Source organism: Anolis carolinensis, chromosome 2 (assembly GCF_035594765.1).
Source record: "Anolis carolinensis isolate JA03-04 chromosome 2, rAnoCar3.1.pri, whole genome shotgun sequence".
Taxonomy (NCBI): Eukaryota; Metazoa; Chordata; class Lepidosauria; order Squamata; family Dactyloidae; genus Anolis; species Anolis carolinensis.
This window is the reverse complement of record NC_085842.1, coordinates 309010379-309037043: the sequence shown is the minus strand read 5'-3', so window position 1 is coordinate 309037043 and position 26665 is coordinate 309010379. Positions and strand designations below refer to the sequence as shown.

The window sequence follows — 26665 nt, the reverse complement described above, 5'->3', positions numbered from 1 at the left end:
ATGTGGCCAAAATACTTCAACTTTGCAACCCCATGAGAGTTGTAGTTTTACAAGGTCCTTAGCCTTTTCTCTGCCAAAGAGGGTTGGTGCCTCACCAAACTACAACTCCCATGTCTCCATCGCATTGATCCAGGGCGGTTCAAGTGATGTCAAAGCGCACCCAAGGGTGCAGCCAAGGAAAGGGCACATTCCAGAGTCTCATTCACACGAGACGCCCGAGACACGCGTCACGGCCTGGGCGGAGAAGGGAATCCCGTCGCTCCTCCTTCCAGGGAGGCTGACCTCGCCATTGGCCAACCCCGGGTCTGGCGAAGAGAGGCGGTGATTGATGCCCGGAATGGAGGACGACGAGGAGGAGGAGGAAGCGGCTTGGCTGCGCCCAGAGTCTCCCTGCGGTTCTGCGAGGAATCCTCCCACTGCCTGTAAAGACCCGCGACTTCTTTTAGCACCTGGGAGGAGGATTTGGGAGCGAAAGGCTCGTGGGAACCAAGGAAAGAAGGGAGGGAGGGAAGAAGAAAGGCGAAACGCGCACAGAAAGAGCGCACTGGAGCCGCCTGCGCTTGTTTTGCCGACTTGGAAGCTTCCAAGTCATGGGCAAACTTCGGTCTTCTCTCCAGATGTTTTGGACTTCAGCTCTCACAGTTGAAGTCCAAAACACCTGGAGGGAAGGCCGAAGTTGGCACATGCCTGGTGTAGGTGCCCCCAAGGTTGGAAATGCAAGACTAAGGGTGCCTCCTCACTGCGTAATCAATCCAGTTTGGTGCCACTTCAAGTGCCATGGGTCATGCTATGGAAATCTGTGTTGTGTACAGTCAGGGGTCTACATTTGCTGGGGTTTGGGGCATGGGTTTCCACTGACATAGGGGTCTTTTGCCCGTAAAGGTAAAGGTAAAAGTTTCCCCTGATGTAAAGTCCAGTCGTGACTGACTCTGGGGTGTGGTGCTCCTCTCCATTTCTAAGACGAAGAGCCGGCGTTGTCCGTAGACACCTCCAAGGTCATGTGGCCGGCATGACTGCATGGAGTGCCGTTACCTTCCCGCCAGAGCGGTACCTATTGATCTACTCACATTGGCATGTTTTCGAACTGCTAGGTTGGCAGGAGCTGGGGCTAACAGCAGGTGCTTATTCCGCTCCCAGGATTTGAACCTGGGACCTTTTGGTCCGCAAGTTCAGCAGCTCAGCACTTTAATATACTGAGCCACCAGGGGCCCCATCTTTTGCCCCTAACACCAGCAAATAAGGAGGGATTGAACCTGCATCTTCAGAAGGGACTTTGAGCCCTTCCACACAGCTGTATATCCCAGAATATCAAGGCAGAAAATCCCACAATATCTGCTTTGAACTGGATTATCTGAGTCCACACTCAGATCATGTGGGATTTTCTGCCTTGTTATTTTGGGATATAGAGCTGTGTGGAAGGGCCCTCAAATAACCCAGTTCAAAGCATATATTGTGGGATTTTCTGCCTTGATATTCTGGGTTATATGGCTGTGTGGAAGGGCCCTCAGATAACTCAGTTCAAGGCAGATATTGTGGGATTTTCTGCCTTGATATTCTGGGATGTACAGTGTTCCCTCACTTATCGCGGGGATTAGGTTCCAGGACCACCTGCAATAAGTGAAAATCCGCAAAGTAGAGACACAATATTTTAATATTTATACATTATTTTAGTAGTTATACTCTATTCTAAGTCTTTATCAACCAATCGTGTGTTGATAAATCTCTTTCTCCTCCCGTTGCCGCTTAGGCTCCTTTTCTCTCCCTTTGACTTCTCCTTCCTCCCTTCCTTAGGCTGTAAATTGTAATTTTTTATAATTTATAATAGTCTTTTAGAGTTTATTGAAAAACTGCGAAACAGCGAATCCGCAAAAAGTGAATCACGAAGTAGTGAGGGAACACTGTAGAGTTGTGTGGAAGGGCCCTGAAACCCCATCCAGCACTGGCTGAATTTCCATTCTCATCAGTCTGCTTTTTGATTAACCATGACTGCCTTGATCTTACCTGGATTAAGTTTCAGTTTCTTCATACTCCTCCAGTCTATTACTGATGACACGTACTGGCTTGGATCCAAATCAAGAGTTAGACAAGTTGTCGTGTTACGCCATGGTCCCTCAGACTGTTAGGGGACCGGACACTAGCTTGAAAAAAAAAGAACAAATTCCTATGCACACTGCACATATCTTATTTGTAGTGCAAGAAACATGTTAAACAATATAATATTTTAAATGAAGAACAATTTTAACCAGCATAAAGTTACCAGTATTTCAATGGGAAATGCTTCTTTTGGCTGATGAGCTAGTCAAGTAAATTAGGATTGTTGTTGTGTGCCTTCAGGTTGTTTCAGACTTAAGGCAACTCTAAGTCTAAAGTTTAGGGCAGGGCCAGCTAATTGACCTTGGAGGGCTGCATGCAGCCCATGGGCCTTAGTTTGAGGACCCCTGTGTTAGACCAAGGGCCCCTCCACACAGCCATATAACCCAGAATATCAAGGCAGAAATATCCCACAATATCTGTTTTGAACTGGGTTGAGTTCACACTTCCAGATATTCCAGTTCAAAGCAGAAAATGTGGGATTTTATTCAGCTGTGTGTGAAAGAGCCATAGAGCAGTTCTACACTGACTTTATCTTATTCTATTTTTTAAAACCTTTTGATTCCTTTTAGCACAGCACACAGGGAAATGCTGCTAACCCCAAGGAGTTCCTGAATCTCAATGGCTTGCAACTAGTGCCCATAAGGACTAATAGGGCTGGATACATGGGACACCCAAATTGATACTCCCACCAGATCTTTCTGGTTTGGTTCTCTTACTCATCCTCTCTTGCAATGAGACCACAGTTGTTGTTATTTTGTGTTTTCAAGCAGACTTTGACATACAGCAGTCCTTTGAATGTGAACTCCAGGAGCATCAATTACCAATAATCCTACTCTGATGTTGCAAACTATGGTTTAATTTATTGAAACCATCCACCTATGATGTGGTCATCCTTCTTTCCCTACTGCCTTCCACTTTATGCATCCTTTTGAAGTACAGGCAGCCCTCCACATTTGCAGATTTATATTTTTTATATTTGATTATTTCTGCATTTGACAAATATCTTCTATTTCTAGATCTGCTATATATCCATGTCCTCAACTTTAATTGGGGTTGCGGTGAGATAACTCCTGTGAAAATTTAAGCCTGCTATATATCCATGTACAATTGAGCTCCCAGTGGCGCAATGGCTTAAACCCTTGTGCCGGCAGGACTGCTGACTGAAAAGTCAGCGGTTCAGATCTGGGGAGCGGGGTGAGCTCTCATCTGTCAGCTCTAGCTCCCTATACAGGGACATGAGAGAAGCCTCCCACAGGATAGTTAAACATCAAACGTCCAGGCGTCCCCTGAGCAGCGTCCTTGCAGACGGCCAATTCTCTCACACCAGAAGCGACTTGCAGTTTCTCAAGTCACTCCTGACATTTTAAAAAAATCCATGTACAATAGTCTGAGTTTGGTTATTTCGCTTCCAATGCAAGATTTTCTTGCAAACTCATTCTTTGACTTTCTGGCAGTATTATATCTGTTGAGGTTTCCTTGGATATTTCATTTTAGATGAACACAACCACCGTAGTTCAAGCCCTTAATCCTAAATGTCTGAAGGGCAGTTTTTCACGTCGATCCCTAAAGCTTCCACAATCTTATATTTTGTGATGACTCATGGGCCTTGTAGTCCTGCTCAGGACATTGTAATTCCTGATGAAGATGAAAACTTGGGTTTTTTACCTTCCCAGTCTGAACTGGATTCCTCTCAGCCAGATCTTTCCCAGGCAGATCTGGGAACCTTGCACCTGCAAGAAAGTTGTCTCCCAGAAGTATGTCACACAAGCCCAGAGCCTACTTCTCCCGTATTCTTGCGCCGGGAGTTTTGTAAACAACAGAGAAGTTTAGATTCAGCTTCGCGCAGGAGTGCGAGGATTGCAGCTAAGAATGTGGCCAATTAAGACTGCTTCTCGTGAGAATCTTTGGGGAGTCTCACATCTGGTCTCAGAGTTAGCTTTCGGTTCTGATTCCCAGAGAACTGCTTCGGCGGGAAGCTAGACTCTATTTAGGTGTTTTACCCGCGTAGTAACTTCGCGGAGTCAATTCGTCAGCCTACGGAGCGAGTTGTGTCTGGACAGCGCGCTCCGGTTCAAGCCTCGCTCCTGCTCAAGCCTTGCCTTGCTATCCAGCCTTCGCCTTGCTTCCCAGCCTTTGTTTATCTACGGACTTTGCCTTGTTTCCCAGGATCAATTCTTGCCTTGTTCCACGGATTTATCAAGTTATTCCACGGACCTTGTTCTTGTTCTTAGTTACCTTGTTCCACGTTCAAGCCTTGTTTCAAGTATCAAGTTATTTCCTAGCCTCGCTCAAGTTTCATGGACTAAAGGACCTTGTCATCTCCCCTCACTTTGCTTGGCAAAGTGAGTGTTTCGGTTATTGGATTACAACTTTGGACCTTAATATTTCTTATTGGACATTGCTTTTTTGGACTAATTCTGACCTTTCCTGAAAGGTCTAATTCTGGACTATTTTCTACACTTGTTTTTATTAACTTTATATATTCCTACAATAAAGATATTAGATAGATTCTGGCCTCTGTGTATGGTTATTGGTGCTCTGCAGCCTGGGTCGTGACAGTTTGACTCCGCCACCCTAAGCACCAATTAACCTCGGTCAGAATGTCTACCGGAACCGTACCTGGGCCGAGCGGCCAGCCGATTACCTACACCATCGACAAGGAAGAGGTGGACCGAATCCGTGATAAGCTCAATGCACAGGATGGAGAAATAAGGGGTTTGAAGGAACGCGGAGTTCGTCTTCCGGCCATGGCGTTGCCAACCAAGTTTACTGGAGAAGCTTCTAAGGTTCATGTCTTCCGTCGCCAATGTCAAGCTTATCTGGAGGCCCGTGCTGCCGAGTTTCCCCAAGAAGACATCAAAGTGGCATGGGTTTACAGTCTTCTAGACGGGCCAGCGGCCAGCTGGGCGACGGCACTGTTCGACCAAGCCTCTCCACACCTAAGATCAGCGCAACACTTCTTGGACCACCTCAAGGAGACTTGGGGAATCGAGGACAATTTGGAGGCAGCCGGTCACAAACTCCGTCGCCTTTTTCAAGGAGACAGACCTATGTCTCAGTATATAGCCGAGTTCCGAGTGCTGGCCCACAACACCGGCTGGAACGATGTAGCCCTCAGGGGACAATTCCGGGAGGGTCTCAACATTGAAATGCTGGAAGAAATCTCCAAGGTGGATCCTCCCCAGACCCTCGAGGCACTCATTGATCAATGTTTACGGGCTGAAGTCATGATTGCCAACAGGAAACAGTGGGTTCGAGGCCAGGGCAGTAGAGCCGGGGCAAAACCCCCCGCTCCCGCCAGCGTTCAGCCACGTCCGGTGTGGAGACCCCCACCGCCAACCCCATACCCCAGAGGAGGCGAGGAGGTGCCGATGCAGTTGGGCAATGTGCGTCCCAGACTAGATGCCGCCGAGAAGGCCCGTCGTCAACGCTTAAACCTCTGCTGGTACTGCGGGAACGGGGGCCACTTCGCCAGAGAGTGCCCAGCCAAAGGGAAGCCTGCCGCCCGTCTTGCGGCGGCGTCCTCCACGGAGACGAAGGCGTCTGAGCCGACTGGCACACAGCCGGCGGGGGAAGCCAACGACCGGGTGTAGAGGGGCTCGCCAACCCGGTCAAAAAATCCATCCAAGAGCCGCCAACCGGGGTCCTGTTCCTTCTCGTGGTCACATTATGGTCAGCAAAAAGGGGACCCGTCATGATCCACGCCATGATAGACTCTGGAGCTACCAACAATTTCATCGATAGAGAGTATGCCGACTCTCTGGGATTACAATATCATGATTTCAAGAATGCCCGTGTGGTGCAAGCCATAGACGGCCGTCCCCTCAAGACGGGCCCCGTAAGTCAGTGGTCGGAACCCACCAGGATGTGGATAAGGGAACATATGGAAGAGATTTCCTTCTTTGTTACCGAGGTTCCCCATTTCCCTGTGATTTTGGGAATTCCATGGCTGACTCTCCACGACCCTAACATCTCCTGGTCCAACAGAGAACTGCAGTTTGCTTCACCGTACTGCCAAAACCATTGCCTCGTAGCCAAGGTATGCCATGCCACAGAAACCGAGCCCATCATCACCTTGCCAAAGAAGTACTCCGAGTATTGGGATGTATTCAATGAGAAAGAAGCCGAAAAATTACCCCCACATAGACCTTATGACTGTGCCATTGACTTGGTGGAGGGGGCCCCGATCCCGCGAGGGCATCTCTACTCCCTGACTGAACCAGAGCAAGAAGCTCTCAGGGAATTCCTAGAGACAAACCTTCGCAAGGGATTCATCAGACCCTCTCAATCCCCAGCCGCCTCCCCAGTGATGTTTGTGAAGAAGAAGTCAGGGGAACTACGCTTGGTGGTGGACTACAGAGCATTGAACAATATCACCAAGCGGAACAGCTATCCCCTGCCTTTAATCTCGGATCTACTGGATCGGCTTCGAGGAGCCAAGGTTTACACCAAGCTGGATCTTCGGGGGGCTTACAACTTAGTTCGCATCAGGGAAGGGGACGAGTGGAAGACCGCCTTCCAGACCAAATTCGGATTATTTGAGTCCCGAGTTATGAATTTCGGTTTATGCGGAGCCCCCGCAACGTTCCAGCATTTTGTCAATGACATTTTTCAGGACTATCTAGACAGGTTCTTGATAATCTACCTGGACGATTTTTTGGTGTTTTCCAGATCACAATCAGAACATGAGAACCACGTCAAAATGGTGTTACAACGATTGCGGGATCATGGACTTTATGCCAAGCTGGAAAAATGCGCTTTTGATCTACAAGAGGTAGATTTCCTTGGTTACCGCATCTCGCCTCTAGGGCTTTCCATGGATCCAGCCAAAGTTTCAGCAGTATTGGAATGGCGGGCGCCAACTAACAAGAAAGAGGTGCAGCGTTTCTTGGGGTTCGCGAACTACTACCGCAAGTTCATTCCAGATTTTGCCCGCTGGTCCGACCCCATCACTAGCTGCATCCGTGGAAAGCAGCCTTTCCGCTGGACTGATCAAGCAGAGAAAGGGTTCCAGCAACTAAAGAAACTATTCACCTCCCAGCCAATTCTACAGCACCCAAATCCTGGAACCCCTTTTGTGGTGCAAGCGGACGCCTCTGATGTGGCAATTGGGGCTGTACTCTTACAACCGGTGGGAGATCACCTCCACCCCTGTGCCTTTTATTCTCGTCAACTAACCACACCAGAGAGGAATTACACCATTTGGGAAAAAGAACTACTGGCCATAAAGGCAGCCTTTGAAACTTGGAGACATTGGCTAGAAGGGGCCAAATTTCCCATTGAAGTCCACACTGATCATCGTAATCTAGAACATCTAAGAACTGCCCGCAAACTAAATCAGAGGCAGCAACGTTGGGCTTTATTCTTTGAACGTTTCAACTTCCAGATCCATTATGTGACCCCAGCCCAAACCAAGCAAGCAGACGCCCTGTCACGTAAACCGGAATACGCTGCAGGACGCAAGGAGACCTTTGAATCCCAACTGCTACAACCTGAGAACTTTGCCACGCTCACGGTGGGGAACACCAAATCCCTTCCCATTGGTTCAACTTCCCCTACTCCAGGACCCATCTGTGCTCAAGAAATCAGGGCTAGTCAGCAAGCAGATGCCTGGGCGCAGGACCAACTTCGCCAAGGTCTGCATTTTCCCTTTTCGCTTAAAGATGGGCTGCTCTGCTATAGAAATCATGTCTATATCCCACCCGGACCGGGCAGGGAAAAAGCGCTTCGTCTGTGTCATGACTGCAAACCAGCAGGGCATTTCGGACTATTTAAAACTATGCATTTGATCCTAAGGGATTTTTGGTGGCCCAAGATCCGCAAGGATGTGGAAAAATATGTCAACACCTGCCCAGTATGCCAGCGCTCCAAGATACGAAGGGAGAAGCCCTCAGGGCTTTTACACCCCCTTCCTACCCCATCTCGCCCATGGGAAATAATTTCCGCGGATTTCATCACTGACCTACCACCTTCCTGTGGGTTCACCACGATCTTAGTGGTGGTGGACCTATTCACCAAGTTAGCCCATTTCATTCCCTGCGAAGGCCTCCCCACGGCCAAGGAAACTGCGGATTTATTTCTTCAACATGTCTTCAGACTACATGGATTGCCCAAGAGTTTAGTCACAGACCGTGGATCTCAATTCACCTCTCGTTTTTGGAAGGCACTACAAAAACTATTGGGCATAGACTCTCGCTTATCTTCAGCTCATCATCCCCAAACAGATGGGCAAACGGAGCGCACCAATGCCACTTTGGAGCAGTATCTTCGCTGTTATGTAAACTATCAACAGGACAATTGGGCTTCTCTGTTACCACTGTCTGAGTTTGCCTACAACAATGGAGTTCAAGCTTCTACAAAAGAAACGCCGTTCTTTGCAAACTACGGCTTCCATCCACGTTTCTTTCCCCCTGTCATTGAAACTTCAGAGGTTCCCGCAGCAGAGGATTGGCTGCAGGAACTCACAGCGGTGCAACAACTTCTGCTCCAGCAACTGGACCAAGCCAAGGAGGACTATAAACGCCACGCTGACAAACATCGCCAGCCGGGCCCCGAAATCAAGGTAGGAGATCGGGTTTTCCTGTCCACTCGCTTTCTGCCCTCCCACCGCCCTTGCCGGAAGTTAGATGCCCGTTTCATTGGCCCCTATCCAGTGGTGGCGCAATTAAACCCCGTGACTTTCAAACTCCAACTTCCGCGTTCAATGCGCATTCACCCAGTGTTTCACCGTTCCCTGCTCCTTCCGGCGGATGGTGTGCGTCCTGATACAGACCAACCGGCCCCCCCTCCTGTTTTGATGAATGGGGAGGAGGAGTTCGAGGTTGAGGACATTTTGGATTCTCGCTTTCACCGCCGCCGCCTACAATATCTCATTGACTGGGTGGGTTTTGGCCCTGAAGAACGCTCTTGGGAAGACGCCTCCACAGTCCATGCTCCTGATCTAACCCGTCGCTTTCATCAGACCTATCCCGCCAAGCCGCGACCTCGCGCCTCGGGGAGAGGGCCCCAGTTTGGGAGGGGCCTTGAGGAGGGGGATAGTGTGATGACTCATGGGCCTTGTAGTCCTGCTCAGGACATTGTAATTCCTGATGAAGATGAAAACTTGGGTTTTTTACCTTCCCAGTCTGAACTGGATTCCTCTCAGCCAGATCTTTCCCAGGCAGATCTGGGAACCTTGCACCTGCAAGAAAGTTGTCTCCCAGAAGTATGTCACACAAGCCCAGAGCCTACTTCTCCCGTATTCTTGCGCCGGGAGTTTTGTAAACAACAGAGAAGTTTAGATTCAGCTTCGCGCAGGAGTGCGAGGATTGCAGCTAAGAATGTGGCCAATTAAGACTGCTTCTCGTGAGAATCTTTGGGGAGTCTCACATCTGGTCTCAGAGTTAGCTTTCGGTTCTGATTCCCAGAGAACTGCTTCGGCGGGAAGCTAGACTCTATTTAGGTGTTTTACCCGCGTAGTAACTTCGCGGAGTCAATTCGTCAGCCTACGGAGCGAGTTGTGTCTGGACAGCGCGCTCCGGTTCAAGCCTCGCTCCTGCTCAAGCCTTGCCTTGCTATCCAGCCTTCGCCTTGCTTCCCAGCCTTTGTTTATCTACGGACTTTGCCTTGTTTCCCAGGATCAATTCTTGCCTTGTTCCACGGATTTATCAAGTTATTCCACGGACCTTGTTCTTGTTCTTAGTTACCTTGTTCCACGTTCAAGCCTTGTTTCAAGTATCAAGTTATTTCCTAGCCTCGCTCAAGTTTCATGGACTAAAGGACCTTGTCATCTCCCCTCACTTTGCTTGGCAAAGTGAGTGTTTCGGTTATTGGATTACAACTTTGGACCTTAATATTTCTTATTGGACATTGCTTTTTTGGACTAATTCTGACCTTTCCTGAAAGGTCTAATTCTGGACTATTTTCTACACTTGTTTTTATTAACTTTATATATTCCTACAATAAAGATATTAGATAGATTCTGGCCTCTGTGTATGGTTATTGGTGCTCTGCAGCCTGGGTCGTGACATATTTACTTTTCTTTGTTACAGAGGGGGATTGTAAGTTAATATACCCTTTCTTATCTCTCAGGTAGGTAACCTGTGTGTATTCTAGTCTTGGCATTTCAATGCACAGTCTGCAGTGTACCAGATTGTCTCCTAGTGAGATATGAAGATTTGTGAGCAGCACACAGTCCTTGGGGCCCCAAAGTGCGTCCCCTGAAACATATCAAAACTCAGGAAACCCCAAATTTAATTTGTAATTGGGGTGATTTCTGAACTGTTACTTTTTTATTGTAGCTTGTCATGGCAAATCGATGTCAACAGAAAGTTCCCAGAACCGAATCATTGTGCATCTGGATTTGGACTGCTTTTATGCACAGGTGGAAATGATCTGCAACCCTGAATTAAAAGGCAAGCCTTTAGGTAAGCTTACATTTTGTTGAATATTCTTCCAAGGGGCACCTCTGTCTTTCCTCAAAAAGAATTATAGAATCATAGAGTCAGAAGGTACTCCCAAATACCATCTAATACCATTCCCTGCTAATTTAGGAATCCACAGCCAAAGCATCCCTGAAACAATACACTTTATTATTAAAGTAACCATCCAATCTCTGCTTAAAAACCTCCAATGAAGGAGTGTTTGCCACTCTCAACGTTGAATAATGCCATGTTCAGACAGCTCTTAATATAAAATTATTCCTGAGGTTTTAAATCCTTTCTAAGTTATCTTTATCTCCTTTCCAGTGGAACACATACAGTTGGACAGTACCATCTGCACCTTTGGGGGATAGTTCACTCTCATTTATTAGTATAAAGACTGCACTTTTTATTATACATGAGAACTTAGTTATTTTTCCCATCCTCCTGACCTCCCCCTTTTGTTGTTGTCTGCCTTCAATTTGAAAGATACGTCAGGATGTGAGAAATTATAGATTTCCCTCCTATTTAATTGCATATTTGTCTCTTTCAGGTGTTCAGCAGAAATACATTGTCGTCACCTGTAATTATGAAGCCAGAAGCTTTGGAGTCAATAAACTCATGTCTGTGAAAGAAGCAAAAGAAAAGTGCCCTGACCTATTGCTGGTTAATGGAGAAGATTTAACAAAGTATCGGGAAATGTCTTATAAGGTTACAGGTATTGCCTCAATCTTAGTGTGTAATGGTAGACCTCCTTACCACTTCTTCTTCTTCTTTCCTTTTTTGCCTGGATGCCCTTCCTGTCAAGACCCAGGCTGCAGAGCACCAATAACCATGCGCAGAGACCAGAATCTAACTAATATCTTTATTAAGGAAATATATAAAGTTAATAAAAACAAGTGTAGAATATAGTTCAGAAGTAGACCTTTCAGGAAAGGCCAAATATAGTCCAGGAAAACAATGTCCAATATGAGATATTAAAGTCCAAAGTTGTAATCCAATAACCGAAACACACACTTTGCCAAGCAAAGTGAGGGGAAATGACAAGGTCCTTTAGTCCATGGAGCTTAATGCAAGGCTGGGGAGCAAACTAGATTCTTGGCAAACAAGGCTTGATTCAAGGCAACAAGAAGCGAGGAGCAAGAACAGGGTCCGTGGCGAAATCCGTGGCGAGGTCCGGGGAACAAGGCAGGGCTGGAACGCGAGCAAGGTCCTGGAAACTGGAGTAGCGTAGTCCACACACAATCTACTCCCGAAGCTGACGAATTGACTCCGCAAGGATTCCTTTGCGGGCAAACACCTATATAGGATCTTGTTTTCCCGCCAAGGAACACTTTCTCTGGGGAACGAGAAACGAAACCTATACTGTGTCCAGATGCATGACTCCTTAAACTTTCCCAAGGGAAACAGACTTAATCATCTAATTGTCTGGCAGCTATCCTGGCGCTCCGGCGAGTCGCCTCCCGAGCGCTTCTATCTTGATTATAATAAAGCCGGCGAGAAAATGGGGGAGATTTCTGCTCAAGGCTTGTTTGGCTGACTTCTTGTGGGCAAACATCTTGCAGCTGCAAGGGCTCCAAATCAGGCAGAAACGGTGGGAAACCCAAGTTTTCCTCTTCATCTGTCACAACAGTACTAGGAACAGGACTACATGGCCCATGAGTCATCACACTTCCACACAGCCATATAACCCAGAATATCATGTAAGATAATCCACAATGTCTGCTTTGAGCTGAATTATCTGAGACCACACTGCCATATAATCCAGTTCAATGACGATTTTATACAACTGTGTGGAAGGGGCCATAGATATATCTGTCTTAGAGGCTTAAGCCATAGGTATATTTCTTAGGCCCCTTCCACATGGCCCTATATCCCAGGATCTGATAATAGATTATCTACTTTAAACTGGATTATATGAGTCTCCACTGCCAGATAATCTGGGATGAAGAGTTAATCTTGTTCTTATCTCAGTCCGTTTGACCTTCTCAGAAACTCGTCTTTGAAGGCACAAAGTTCAGATGGACACCGTAAATTCAGCTTTCAAGGAAAGTGGCTTTTCCACTTTATTAACAGAACTATTTGCATTGCCATATTTCATAGGCATCTGCTCTTAATCAAGACATAGCGAAAAGTAGCATGGCACAGAGGAACATAGTCTGTCTTTTCCGGTTTGTACAGGAAATTCCAAATATGGCACTCTTATTAATTTTACACAGCCGTTTTAACCTATGGACTAATGAAATCTGCAGTTTAAACTATATGCAATTTTCATTCAGACATTATTATTTACTGATAAACCTGGGATCAGATCCTATGATATAGGATTGGAGATTGACCATAACTCAGTGGTGGAGCACATAAGGTACCAAGTTGAGTCCTTGAAATCTAGTTAAAAGGCCTCTGAAATGTGGCAAAGGTCTGTGAAATGTGTTGATATGAACCTACAACCAGGTAGACACTGTGAACTTTAGTGTATGCACTATAAATCACTCTTACCACAATGAGAACCCTTTGCCATGTGCAAGGGAGTCAAATAGCAAATATGTTGGTGTGGAAAAGACTCCCTGAAGAAAGGCAGAAAATGTGAAACCCACTTGGCAAGAGCAGATAAAACGAATGACTTTGTATGTTTCTTGACTTCTTATGTCATACATGCGAATACATATAAGCTCGGGTGTCACACTCCAAAAATTCTTCGCTGGAAAACACATCTGTCTGTTATGATGCCATAGTAAGGAATCTTGAGTCCTCCAGATGTTTTTGGACTTCAGCTCCCACGTTTGACTGTAGTGGCACTCATTTACTACTCATTGAGATTTCTGGGCATTGAAGTCCAAAAAGAAAGAAAACAAAGAAAGACATGAACAAATAAAATGCTTTCAAACCATCTTGTAAACTGTAAAGTTAATTGTTAAGGTTGTACCATGCTCCCAATCTTATAGGTGCCTTGTTCTATAGCAGTGATGTCATACAATTACATTGTGATGTATCATCTCCTAGAAGCAGATGTGTACAATGGGCACTGTTTTCTGAATGACTTTATTTCTTAAAAAAAAGGTCTGAAAGATGTTTTTACTGCTATAGAGTATTGTGTTTTGGCTGTCTTAACCCTTGTGGGTGTTTCAACACATCAATAGACCCCCCTTAGGGTTCCCTTGAGTCAGAGGCTATTTTCCTGATTGGTTTTGAGCTAAAATGATTACCAGATGGGTAAACAAATAAAATAATCATGTTAAAAACATGTTTGTTTTAGTGTTTTAGGAATATATAATAATAATAATAATAATAATAATAATAATAATAATAATAATAATAATAACAACTTTATTTATACCCCGCCACCATAATTTGAGAAAATGTGTGTCTAATATGAACACAAAACTTATGTTGACTTACAAAAAGGTCAACTGCAAAAAAATTGTGAGAAACATCGTAAACCTGTAGAACATTATTATACTTAAAAACAAATGTTCTACAACTAGGTCAAATACTTACTAGGTTTAAAAAAAACCTCACTAGGTCAGGAGATGGACATGCAAATCTTCTGAGGTTATGAGTTCATAGAGTAGACCAGGAGTCGGAATCATGTATCTCTCCAGATGTTGGACTACAACACCCTGGCAACCATAGCTAATGGGTATTGCATTCTATCAATATCTGGAAGGCTGCATGGTTCCTATTCTTAGTGTATAGCTGCAGCTGTAAAGAAAACTCCAAACCAGTTACCACCTCCATCATCATAAGAATATGAAAGTTACTATAATAATTAGATTATGTCTCTCCCTCATTTCAGTACATTCAATTATGAGGACTTTTTTTCATGTCAGGAGCGACTTGAAAAACTGCAAGTCGCTCCTGGTGTGAGAGAATTGGCTGTCTGCAAGGACATTGCCCAGGGGACGCCCAAATGTTTTGATGTTTTGCCATCCTTCTGGGAGGCTTCTCTCATGTCCCATTATGAGGACTAACAGCACCATATAAGTCAACTTCATCAGTGACCAAAGGAATTTCATCTTTATTTCAAACACCACATTTGGTTTTGTTGGCTATCAGAAGATCCTTGAAGTACATTGCTCACAATCCCTTAAACTTCAGGAGTCTAGGTTCTAGTCCCAGAGTCTTTTCCAGTTTTTTAAAATGTATGCCACAAGAGACAGATTTTCTGCCTTTGCTTAACAGAGCAACACATTCTGCTGTCACAGTTAATGTTCTAGCTTTAGCCCATTGGCTGTGAGAATGATGAGCATGAAAGGTGTATCTTTTCAGATCCGGATTTAAATCTGGATATCTGGAGCCAAGGCCAGATACCTGGTAACTTGATCAGTGACCACATCTGCTCTTTCATGAGCATAATGAGGAGTACTAGGCAAGCTGCCATGAATTTTTTCATGCTGGGTTGCGGGCAGCAGTGATCCCATCTAGTGAGCCAGGAGCCAAGGGATGGAGCCAATAATTAGGACTAGAGGACAAACCAGGAGACAGAATTGAGAAAGAAGGCAGAGTGAGAAGACCTCACCAAGACATGAGATACATTCTATAATCCTGCGAGTTGTAATTGTACAACATCTTTAACTTTCTCTGCCAAAGAGTGCTGGTGCCCCACCACTCTACAAATCCAAGGATTTCATAACATTGAGTCATGGCAGCTAAAGTGGTGTCAAACTGCATTCATTCTATGGTGTAGATTCACCCTTCCCCTATCTTTTATACATACAAGTTGTTCTCAAATCTAAAGCATTCACCTTGCTATGCTAAGGCTATAACTAAGGTTCATATCCCATCCCAGTTGCTACATTAACTCAACCACATGCATTTGTGTTTATTTTCAGCATTACTGGAAGAATTTACTCCACTGGTAGAAAGACTTGGATTTGATGAAAATTTTGTGGACATCACAGAGATGGTGGACTTAAAACTAGACCAGTGGAAGAAAGATGCTTTTTCTAAAATCAGTTTCTCTGGTCATATTTACAATAAGCAGAGTAAGTATCCTTTTTGCCAAAATATCAGATTACATCCAAAATTACACAACAATTGCTTCCTATATGAGTTTTGTTTAATTCATGTCAGGCACAATATTTTATTTGTGAGAGAATCAAAGCCGTCTATGTCCCCAGTTAAACCTGAAGTGAGACTGAAATGAATCTGGATAAACATCTGGAGCTAAAATGCCACCACTCACTTCAGTCCTTTATCCAAGAATGGAATACTGGAGAGTGGCCTTTAATAAACCAGGTTGCAGGGATAAAGGATAATTTTGTTTTTAAACAGAGATCTTGGTGTCACCCTATTTAGGCATGTAAGTATTCACCATTCACTCACAAAACCATGTTCACTATTATTTGTGAGTTGAGTGTGGATTTGGTATATTTTATATTGCCTGTCTGTTGATAAACCAAAATTATAGGAAAAAATTATAATGCTTTGTTGATTTCCATTATTAGAGGTTTGGGTTTTCAAAGTGAGATTTGAATACAAGTCCAGGTCAATTTAGGATGACTTGGGTAATTTTCCATATTACTGAATTGAATTCCAAGTCAGACCTTGTGGTTGTATCCACTGCTATTATATTTTTGTACTACTACTTAAGTGTACAATTGGTTCTCCATATCCATAGATTCCGAGTCCATGAATTCCTGATATCTAAATTGTGATGAAGATGAGTATTATTATTATTATTATTATTTTCATTATTATTAATTCATTTCTTTCACACTTTTCTTCTGTGGGTGGGACTCAAAGTGGCGTACAAAATATAAAACTAATACAAATACATCCACACACAATACATAATCAGCTGAATATCATATATATCAATATAAAAACCCCAATTTAACATATCAACTAAAACAGCTAAAATGTACAGCAGGCACCATATAAAAGTATTCATAACCTCCAGCCACTGAGGTTATTTGTCAAATTTTATCAGACTGGCAGTGCCTATTATTGTTTGTCTGAGAAGGCCTGGCCCCACAGAAGCGTTTTAATTTGTGAATGAAAGGCCAGTAAGGAGGGGACTGATCATACCTCATTAGGGAAGGAGTTCCAGAGCCGCAGGGCCACCACTGAAAAGGCCCTCTCTCTGGTTCACACCAAATGCGTCTGCGATGATGGTGGAACGGAGAGAAGGGCCTCTCCTGAGGATCTCAGGGCTCAAGTGGGTTGGTAGAAGGAGATATGGTCTTTCAAGTAGGCTGGGCACCTTGAATTGCACCCGGAAACAAACTGGAAGTCAGTGTAGCTGCTTCAGGAGTAGCGTAGTTCTTTCTTTATATCCCGCTCCCATAAACAGTCTAGCAGCTGACTTTTGAACCAGTTGAAGTTTCTGAATGCTCTTCTGGGTAATGGAGAGACGAGTCTTTGTAAGGGAATAAAATAAAAGTTGGCTATATTGTCTCCAATGTGTCTTCTTTTGTGCTAAGAGAATATAATTGATACTAAATCAAACATTTAAAGATGCTTTTTGTTTGCTTCACAGCTGTCAATTTGCATGATCCAGTGCACATACGATTAGCTGTAGGATCTCAGATTGCAGCAACATTGAGAGAAGCCATGTATCACAGGCTGGGCCTTACAGGTTGTGCAGGAGTGGCATCCAATAAATTGCTCTCCAAGTTGGTGTCTGGAACCTTTAAACCAAACCAGCAAACAGTTCTTTTGCCTGAAAGCCACCAAGACCTGATACTCAGCCTTGACCACATTGGAAAAGTGCCTGGTAAGATGGAAGTTCTTCTGCCTCAGTTTGGGATGTATTTATCACTGTGAGAAGAAAGGCACTTTGAATAGCTGTATTATAACTTTATAAATTTTGTTTTCTTAATAAAGTATGGAATATTGTGATGTTTGTTGTAGAATAAAGGGAAACTAAAGGGAAGGAAAATGAGGAATTAAAAAGGAATTGAAAAGGAGGGAATTAAACTATTCAAGAATCCAATACTTTAATTAAGAGTCTTGAGATTACAGGTTGGGTCTCTCTTTTCTGAAAATCCGAAAGATCCCAAAAATCAAAGTTTTTTGCTGCGGCAACTGCTTTTGCCTTTGGGGAAAGGGGTCTAGCTTCACATTCACTCACTGTGCAATTTTGCAAATATAGGTATTCCAAAAATGGAAAATCCAAAAAACCCTCTGATCCCAAGCATTTTAGATAAGGGAGACGCAATTTGTAGTTGGGCTTGGACCTAAAGATGTGAATCTGTGTCATGTGCTCCCCCCCACCCCCAAAAAAGGGCAAAATAAGACATCTCCTCCATCACTTGTAGAGGGTTATTGTTGAGTGGTAAATCAGATGTCCTACAATCAAATGTCCCTGCCATTTTCAGACAGATAAGCCAGACCTCTGAATGAAACGATGAAGAAATCCTGCCTGTACTCCGCTAGATACAGATAAAACAATGGTCAAATTGAGGCTCCTTCCATACAGCTTTATAAAATACACATTGAACTGGATTATATGGCTGTGTGCACCTCAGATAATCCAGTTCAAAGCAGATATTGTGGATTATCCGCCTTGATATTCTGTATTATACGGCTGTGTGGGAGGACCCTGATTTGACTGACTGACTCCTGGGTTCCAGAACAAAAGAAAGGGAAAATAATACTCCCCCACCCCAAAGCTCTTTAGGAACGGATTCTCGACGCTTCTGTAGGATGGCATTGTTCCGCCCCCCAGGACGATGGTTTGCCTTACATTTTGTTTCAGCCTCTGGCTGCAAAAGCCCAGGAAAAGTGGCTTGGAGTCTGCAAGAGCTGGCTGCAGTTTTCTTTGCAATGATTGGTCAAAGAGTACAACATCTTAGGACCGCCCTTTTTTACCAGGGTCTAGTCTCCATTTTGGAGCCTCATTTTGGCTATAGTCTTCCAACGTGCTGCAGCTGTGCAAGCTAACTGGGACAAATCATCCTCAAAACCAGGCCAATCTAAGCCTATCCAAATTAGATAAGTATTGAATTATACTGATCTGGAATAGGAAATCTAGTTAGAGGAGCAGGGTTATTCCGTCGCTTCTAGAACTAATCTTTGCTGTAAAGATAGGGAAGGAAAGAGTTTCTCCTTCTAATATAGACAGCGTGATTAGGGTATAGTGGTTTTATAATCACCTTTGCCTTCTGGAACCAGGGATAATTCTGTAACTAAAACCTATAGAAATTTGTTTCATTTTCTGTAACCTTAAGATCTGTGCCAGGTTTACAACCTTGTATGAATAAACATCCTTTTTTTTTTGAAGTTTTCCAGACTCAGTCGTTCAATATTTTTAGGACAGCTTATAGGGATTTGCAGTTCGCCCGGATAAAGGACGGCACGTTTCAGCTTTATAGTTTTTTTATTGTCTGGCGGACGGCACAGGCATCCAATACTTTGTTCCAACTAAAAGTAGATACATTCAGTCAGTTGTTGAGTTGTGACTCAACACAGTAATAGATTGGATGGATGTAAGGGGTCTAGTCTTTGTTATTGTTGTATGCTGTCAAGCTGTTTCTACCCTATGATGAGTTTCACCTAAATTTAACCTGTCGTATGGTTTTCTTAGCAAGATTTATCCAGAAGAGATTTGTCATTTCCTTTTCCAAGTCTCACTGTGACGTGCCCATGGTCACCCACTGTTGGAGGATCTAGAGATTCCTGAGGAGGTAACCTCTAGGAATTGTTTAGATCCTCCAATTTAATTCTATAGCAACTTCTTGGGGAAACATACCATAGAATCATCTATATAACCTTTGAGAGGCCATCTTTCCTCAACCTCACTCTGGAGATATGTGCTCCAGTCCATCTCTTGCATAAATTGCCACCAGAAAAAGTTTATCTTATAGGTGTAGAGCATAGAAGTGGTCAGCACTAAACAAAGTCATGGGGAGACTCGGAGTTACACTCACTTCCTGAATGGAACAATAGTATTTGAGAGGTGGTCATGAATTCACTTTAGCCTCTGCCTGTGTCATGCAAATCTTAAGCCAACTGGCATTGTGTGTCCACATCTCATGGCAGAGCATGACATTGAGTATAGGCTTCCCTAAGTCTAGCCAGTGCAGCCTCACATGTCTCACAGAGGCATGTTCTTGTTTTTTTTAGCTTCAATTATGTTGGGAAATGCTTATATTGTGAGGACTTTTTTCCCCCTTTTGTGCAGGTATTGGTTACAAAACTACAAAGCGCCTCATGATGCTGGGAATCAGCACTGTGCGTGATCTCCAGTTGTGTTCCACTGTGATACTAGAAAGAGAGCTAGGAGGTTCAGCTGCACAGCATATCCAGAAACTCAGTCGAGGAGAAGATGACTCCTTGGTCACACCATCAGGGCCTCCTCAGGTATAGTTGAACACACAGCTTATCCAGTTAATGCGTTCTTAGGAAGGTTTGGAATTCTTGCTGTCCTTGGACTGCAGCTGTTATAATCCCCAGATACTGGCTGTGCTGTTTCTGGGAGTTGTAGTCCAAAATGTAAGCTCTGTGTGCACATTATCTCTTGCTGGACATCATTGGGCTTGGGCTGTGGCACAGGCTGGAGAGCAGCTGCAATGAATCACTGCAATGAATCAGTCTGACCAGGAGGTCATGAGTTCGAGGCCCGCTCGGAGCCTATGTTTGTCCTGTCTTTGTTCTATGTTAAAAGGCATTGAATGTTTGCCTATTTGTGTAATGTGATCCGCCCTGAGTCCCCCTTGGGGTGAGAAGGGCGGAATATAAATGCTGTAAATAAATAATAAATAAATAAATTTCCCATGACCCTTCATTGGCTTAGTATTGGGATAGGAAATGTTCCAGATCCAGGGGTCAACATTGTGTCTTTAAAGACCCATATGGACCATTAGCCACTCTCCCAAGCATCTAAAAGTTCACTTCTTGTTTTGATTTTTTTTTTTGCTATTTTAAAGTTATTTGAACAGATGAATTCCCATGCTTGGAAAAGTCCAGTAGAGGCAATTCAGGTTAATTTTTTTGCTAGCGGAATGACAGTCTGTGAAGTGTGGAAGGATGAAGGGCCACAAAACAACCTTCAGGGCCTTATGAAGCACAAGCCGCCACACTTTCCCATCCTCTGGTTTAGCGTGACAAGCAAACTACTCTTGGGTGCTTGGACATCTTTATTTTATGCTGTAATTGAATCATGCTATTTTCTTTTGGCTCTGGTTTCCCAGACAGGGATTCTATGAGATTGCACTCTGTGCAAATGTGCCTTGTCCTTGCATGAACCTCATCCATCACATCATCAGACATTTTCATGATGTTTGAATAACGACAGGTGGTTCATCTGAATATGACCTTTGGCCAACTCAGTGCAGTATTTCAAAGGTGACTGAGCAGGTTAACTCTTAGGGATGCATTGTGGTGGAGAGGAAAACCCAGTTGTAGAAGATCAAAAATGTCCTTCTTTTCTGAGTTCTGGATGTAATTGTTCCCTTTGTAGTAAACCTACTTTGTTTTGCTTTTTTGCAGTCTCTGAGTGATGAAGACTCCTTTAAAAAGTGCTCTTCTGAAGCAGAAGTGAAAAAGAAAGTTGAAGAACTACTCACTAACCTTTTGCACAGGTAGATAATAACTTATTTTTTAAAAAATTAGTGAAGTACAGGCAGTCCCCAAGTTACGAAGAAGATAGGTTCTGTAGGTTTGTTCTTAAATTGAATTTGGTTGTAAGTCAGAACAGGTACGTTTTAAAAGTGTAACTCCAGCCAAATATATCTTTTTAAGTTTTGTATAGCATAGAGAAATGTTAACACCCTTGTGGTGTTTGTTTTGCTGTCTGTGCCCTTGTTCAGAAGATTTCACCTTACTTTCTGTCCCCTTGAGAATTGAATTTTGAAAAATTTGGCTTGTTGTGGAAACAAGGATTAGTGGTAAAGCTTCAGTTGAGACACTTTTTTCCTTTGATGACTCTTCAGGAGTGAACTTCCCTTCCAAGGGATAGATTTCTCTCATTTCCTGTTGTCTCGCCTTTGTTCTTAACTATGAGTCTTTTGTAAGTCAGATCTTTGTAACTCTGGGACTGCCTGTATGTGCCTTCAAGTCACCTGGCAACTTACATGAATACCCCATGAATATAAGTTATTCTTAGGCAAGGAACAATCAGAAGTAGTTTGTCATTGCCTTCCTCTGAAACACAGCTTACCTGGAATTGTCTGGCAGTGCCTCTTCCAGATACTAACCAGACCTGACCCTGCTAAACTTCTGAGATCAGATAAGATCTGATGTAATGAGGATATTTAGGCTAATTTAACACAATATGTAACCACCAGAATAGATTTATTTGGGCATAAATTAAAGTCACATAATGTAATCTTATTTTTGTATTTTTGAAACCCTTGGTGCCATTTGTTATCCATAATTTATTGTATGTTGTTCAGCTTTATTCTTTTCCTCACTTGCAGTAACCTGAAGTCTCATTATGCATAATTACAGTACATGGTGAATTAAATTACTATCTCATTAAATCACTATCTCAGTCTTGTAAGGAGTACTCCTGACCTGCTGTGGCTTTTTCTCATGTTAAGGCCAGTTCTGAAACACTTTTAATATAATGAGCCATTGGCCCCCTGTCATCTATGTTATTTCTATGCCTCTGTGGTATCCTGGTTACTTTTATAATCCAGCAGTGCTGTATATAGTCTTGAGGTCTGTTTTTTTAAGTATGATAGAATATACACTACTCTTTCCTCATCCAGGTTAAACTGTAATATTTGTAAAGTATTTGCATTTAAATATCTGTTTCCTTGCCCTATTTTTGTCAGGTTATACAAGGATGGCAGGAAGCCACATACGATAAGATTGACTCTCCGGAAGTTTTCCCCTACTAATAAATGGTTTAACCGAGAGAGCCGTCAGTGCCCTATTCCATCCCATCTGATTCAGAGGATTGGAACAGGTAGTTCTTGTAAATTTATTTCATGCATTTAATTTGCAGAGTGTTGTGCGAAAATAAAATATACTCTCCTGTGTGCCTTTAAGGCATTTCTGACTTCAGGCGATCCCAAGGCAAACTGATCACAGGATTTTCTTGGCAAGAATTGTTCAGAGGGGGTTTGCTTTTGCCTTCCTCCATGGATGGGAGAATGTGACTTGCCCAAGGTCATCTAGAAGATTTCCATGGTGAAGTAGGGATTCAAACCCTTGGTAAAGAAACATTTATAACTGAGATTTATAAACAGTGACTAGCATAATGGAAAAATACCTGTTGGAAATGGAAACAAGCAACGGGATCATTTTTTTCATATGTGGTGGTCCTAGGTAAAGGGAAAGGTCTCCCCTTCACATTACTCTGTTGTATTGGGTTAAATGCTTTGTTTAATTGTATCTTATTATTTTATTTTATTTTAAATTGTTGTTTTATTGTACAGTTTTTAAAGGCATTGAATTGTTGCCTATGTTGTAAAGCCGCCTTGAGTCCCCTCTGGGGTTGAGAAAGGTGCCATAAATAAATTAAAAAAAAATAAGTCTAGTCTTGTCCGATTCTGTGGGTTGGTGCTCATCTCCATTTCTAAGCCGAAGAGCCGATGTTGTCCGTAGACACCTCCAAGGTCATGTGGCCGGCATGACTGCATGGAGCGTCATTACCTTCCAGCCAAAGCGGTACCTATTGATCTACTCATATTTGCATGTTTTCAAACTGCTAGGTTGGCAGAAGCTGGGGCTAACTGCAGGAGCTCACCCCGCTCCCCTGATTCGAACCACTGACTTTGCGGCCAGCAAGTTCCACAGTTCAGTGGTTTAACTTGCTGTGCCACTGGGAGCTTCCAGTGGTGGTTCTACAAGAAGGCAAAAATATATATTTGGGTTGAAATCCATAAAATTATAGTAAAAGTATTAAAATTAAAAAAAAAATACCCATGCATACAGAGGCATTCTTACTAGGCATAACAGATAGATCACTTTTGAAGGCATATGACAGACTTTTCGTTCTGAAGACAACTGCAGCATGAATTGTTTATGTGCGGATGTGGAAACTAGAAGAAACACCAAAAATCTAAGAATGGATAGTAAAAATAGCTGAAATAGCAGAAATTGACATTTAGACAAGATACCTACAGATAAAAGACCCTTCAATATTCAAGAAAGACTGAGAACCCTTCAAATATTTCTTGGAAGAAACGAAAATTCCAACATGGGGACTTCATGTTCGTAGTCAATTGCTTACTCTGTACTATTCATTCAACTTCCTAGTGCTATGGAACTGATATACCTTCTTTCCCTTCTATTTATTTTAAATATTTGTATCCAGACGATGCCAGCATCAAGGCCCAACTGGTTGTCATCCTTACGAAGCTGTTCCATAAGATGATAAATGTGAAGGCTCCATTTCATCTCACCCTTCTGAATGTCTGCTTCTCCAACCTCAAGGCTCCTGCTTCCAACAAGAAATCTATTGGGTTTTATTTAACTCATCCATCACCTTCTTCAAGCTGTGAAAAGCTTACTTCTGTAAGTTCATTTTTTTTTTGTTTGCAGACAAATGGGTCTGGACAAATGTTTCCTGTTAGTTGTTCCAAGTCAAATTGTTAAAAGGCTTGAATACACAGCATTCAATTCCACTCATCCTATTAAAAGTACAGTTGGACCCAAATTCCATTGTATGTTCAGAAATGTACCCCCTTCAGGTATGGCAGGTGTACTCTACTAATACTAGGAGAATCAGTAAGGAGCTTATATAAATGAGTACAAAATGTATATAAAGACAAGGATACTAGATAATGTTTTACAGACCAGCAGTTTATGTGGAAAAGTAAATGTATAAATACTATAAAGTAAATACTATAAGTATAAAGTATAATACAGTAGAGTCACTTATCCAACATTCTGGATTATTCGACGCAGTCTGCCTTTTAGTAGTCAATGTTTTTGTAGTCAATGTTTTCAATACATTGTGATGTTTTGGTACTAAATTCGTAAATACAGTAATTACTACGTAGCATTACTTTTTATGTCAAATTTGTTGTTAAATATGTTTTGGTGCTTAATTTGTAAAATCATAATCTAATTTAATGTTTTAATAGGCTTTTTCTTAATTCATCCTTATTATCCAACATATTCGCTTATCCAACGTTCTGCTGGCCCGTTTATGTTGGATAAGTGAGACTCTACTGTATATACTTTATAATAAAGTATAATACTATAAGTATAAAGTGAATACTATAAGTAAATACTATAGTATTGGAGCCCCCTGAGCTGCTGAGCTGCTGAACGTGCTGACCGAAAGGTCAATGGTTTGAATCCGGGGAGCGGGGTGAGCTCCCGCTGTTAGCCTCAGCTTCTGCCAACCTAGCAGTTGGAAAAATCAAATGTGAGTAGATCAATAGGTACCACTCCAGCGGGAAGGTAACGGCATTCCAGGCAGTCATGCCGGCCACATGATCTCAGAGGTGTCTACAAACAACGCCGGCTCTTCAGCTTAGAAAAGCAGATGAGCACCAACCCCTAGAATTGGATACAACTAGACTTTATGTCAGGGGAAAACCTTTACCTTTTTACTATAGTATTGCTTTATGGAGAAGCAATACATTCAGTGCAGTTCTAACAATTTGCCATGATTATAGCCAGTTGCCCAAACTTTTCACTGTGAACATTCTATTGTATCATTTGTGTTGCAGAAATTGGAAAATGTGAATGTTGCAGAACATGAAATTCCAGAATATCAGGTGGAACCTGACGACGTTTTGTCAGGGGGAAGAAACACAGGAAATATACCAGCTCACGGAGAGTCATGTGGGCTCCCTAAACAACCGGGCATTCCTGAATTCCCTCTTCATGTGCTTCCTCCTGATATTGACTATGATGTCTTTAATCAGCTTCCAGAAGAAATAAAGGAGGAAATTATAAATGGTCAGAAGGATAAAGGGGATCCTGCTGCAACTCTTTTGTACCAGACATTGCCTTCTACAAAGGAAAAACCAGTGAACAAAACACAAAACAGAATGTGTTTTGCTTCTTTTCATTCTCCTAACACTCATCAAAATATTAGCACTTGTGACATGGCCCCTGCTAAGGAGGAATCTGCTGAAAATACATCTGTCACGAATCATACAGGAACTATGGATGCTAAAAACTCACCCTTAGCTCCATCTCAGGCTTCTCATTCCTGCCCATTCATTCCAGAAGAGCAGAAAGACCCAAATGACAAAGACTTTCTTGATGGAGGTTGGAAGGAAGGTTCAGAAATGGTCCTTCCTCCAACAATTGATCCCAGAACATTTTCTGAATTACCTGAAGAGGTGCAGAAAGAACTGTTGGAGGAATGGAAGGGTCAGACTCATGTTTCCAAAATGCAATCCAGCAAAATTCACAACAAGCTCAAAGAGAAAAAGAAAAGTCTGCCTTCACCACCACAGCATAACAGTTTATTACGATACTTTAAACCAAAATGATAACCCTGTGTTCTTGGTGCAGAGATTGTGGGCACGGAGACAATACCTCTGAGGTGATATACTTTGAAACAAAAGCAGGGCTATATCTTCAATAGAATTTCAAAGCTGAGTTCTAAGAAGACACCATTTCAGATGACAAAGTGGGGAGAAATTTTAGTTTTTCATGCATCCCATTTTTTTAGATTGCCAAAACACATATAATGTTTCTAGAGGTTAGTGGTGTAAAAGGGAAAGGAGTGGTGAGATTTCGGAGGAAAGAAAATCTCAGCAAGCATTTCTCCATTTCCTCCACCATGGATACTGTACCACTAGTTTTCTGACTCATGGAAAAGTAGGAATGTGAGAAAGATGCATGGAAATTGTGTAGACCAGAGTTGGACAGTCTGCAGTGTAATGCTCTAGTTCAGTGTTTTTCAATCTGTGCTCCTCCAGATGTTTTGGACTTCAGCTCCCAGAAATCCCAGCCAGTTTACCAGCTGTTGAGAATTGTAGGAGCTGAAGTCCAAAACACCTGGAGTAGTTCGTTAAACACTGCTGTAGTTATGATACTTTGTCTGTCTGTTTCCAGTTCACAATTGCACCAAACTGGCTTTGGCTGCACCTCTGCTCTTTCTTTTTGTGGCAGAAGTTGGGGAAGATGAAAGGAAGTTACTTTGCCCATTTTTAGCCTTTGGCCTTTCCTGCTTCTGGTGTGAGAATGCAAACCCAACTACCCAAAAGGCTCCCTACCCTGGCAAGAAATCGATATATAGGCTGCTAACCTCTTGATCACACTCTTATACGATGGAAAGCTTGAGCAAACTGCACTTCAGCTTCAGTCCT

The 26665-nt window shown here is 43.0% G+C and overlaps 1 protein-coding gene across 2 annotated transcripts; it reads left to right on the top strand.

The window, feature by feature from the left end:
• The first annotated feature begins 227 nt into the window (after positions 1-227).
• On the top strand, positions 228-26052 carry poli (DNA polymerase iota). 2 transcript variants are annotated; one of them, XM_016995237.2, is made up of 10 exons: positions 229-422; positions 10374-10499; positions 11047-11211; positions 15326-15478; positions 16975-17211; positions 19621-19799; positions 20928-21019; positions 22217-22350; positions 23704-23903; positions 25070-26052. In XM_016995237.2, the coding sequence occupies exons 1-10, from the start codon at positions 329-331 to the stop codon at positions 25841-25843; spliced, it is 2154 nt and encodes a 717-aa protein (XP_016850726.2). In that variant the 5' UTR covers positions 229-328; the 3' UTR covers positions 25844-26052. The 2 variants fall into 2 exon arrangements, with proteins under 2 accessions (XP_062828617.1, XP_016850726.2); XM_062972547.1 differs by lacking the exon at positions 23704-23903 and having other exon boundaries at positions 228-422; positions 25070-25241.
• The last annotated feature ends 613 nt before the right edge of the window (positions 26053-26665 follow it).

Coding starts and splice junctions, on each gene's coding strand:
- poli (XM_016995237.2), top strand. CDS start 329: ATGCCCGGAATGGAGGACGACGAGGAGGAGGAGGAAGCGGCTTGGCTG. Junction 423..10,373: donor GAGGAATCCTCCCACTGCCT/GTAAAGACCCGC, acceptor TTTTTATTGTAG/CTTGTCATGGCAAATCGATG. Junction 22,351..23,703: donor GATTCAGAGGATTGGAACAG/GTAGTTCTTGTA, acceptor ATTTGTATCCAG/ACGATGCCAGCATCAAGGCC.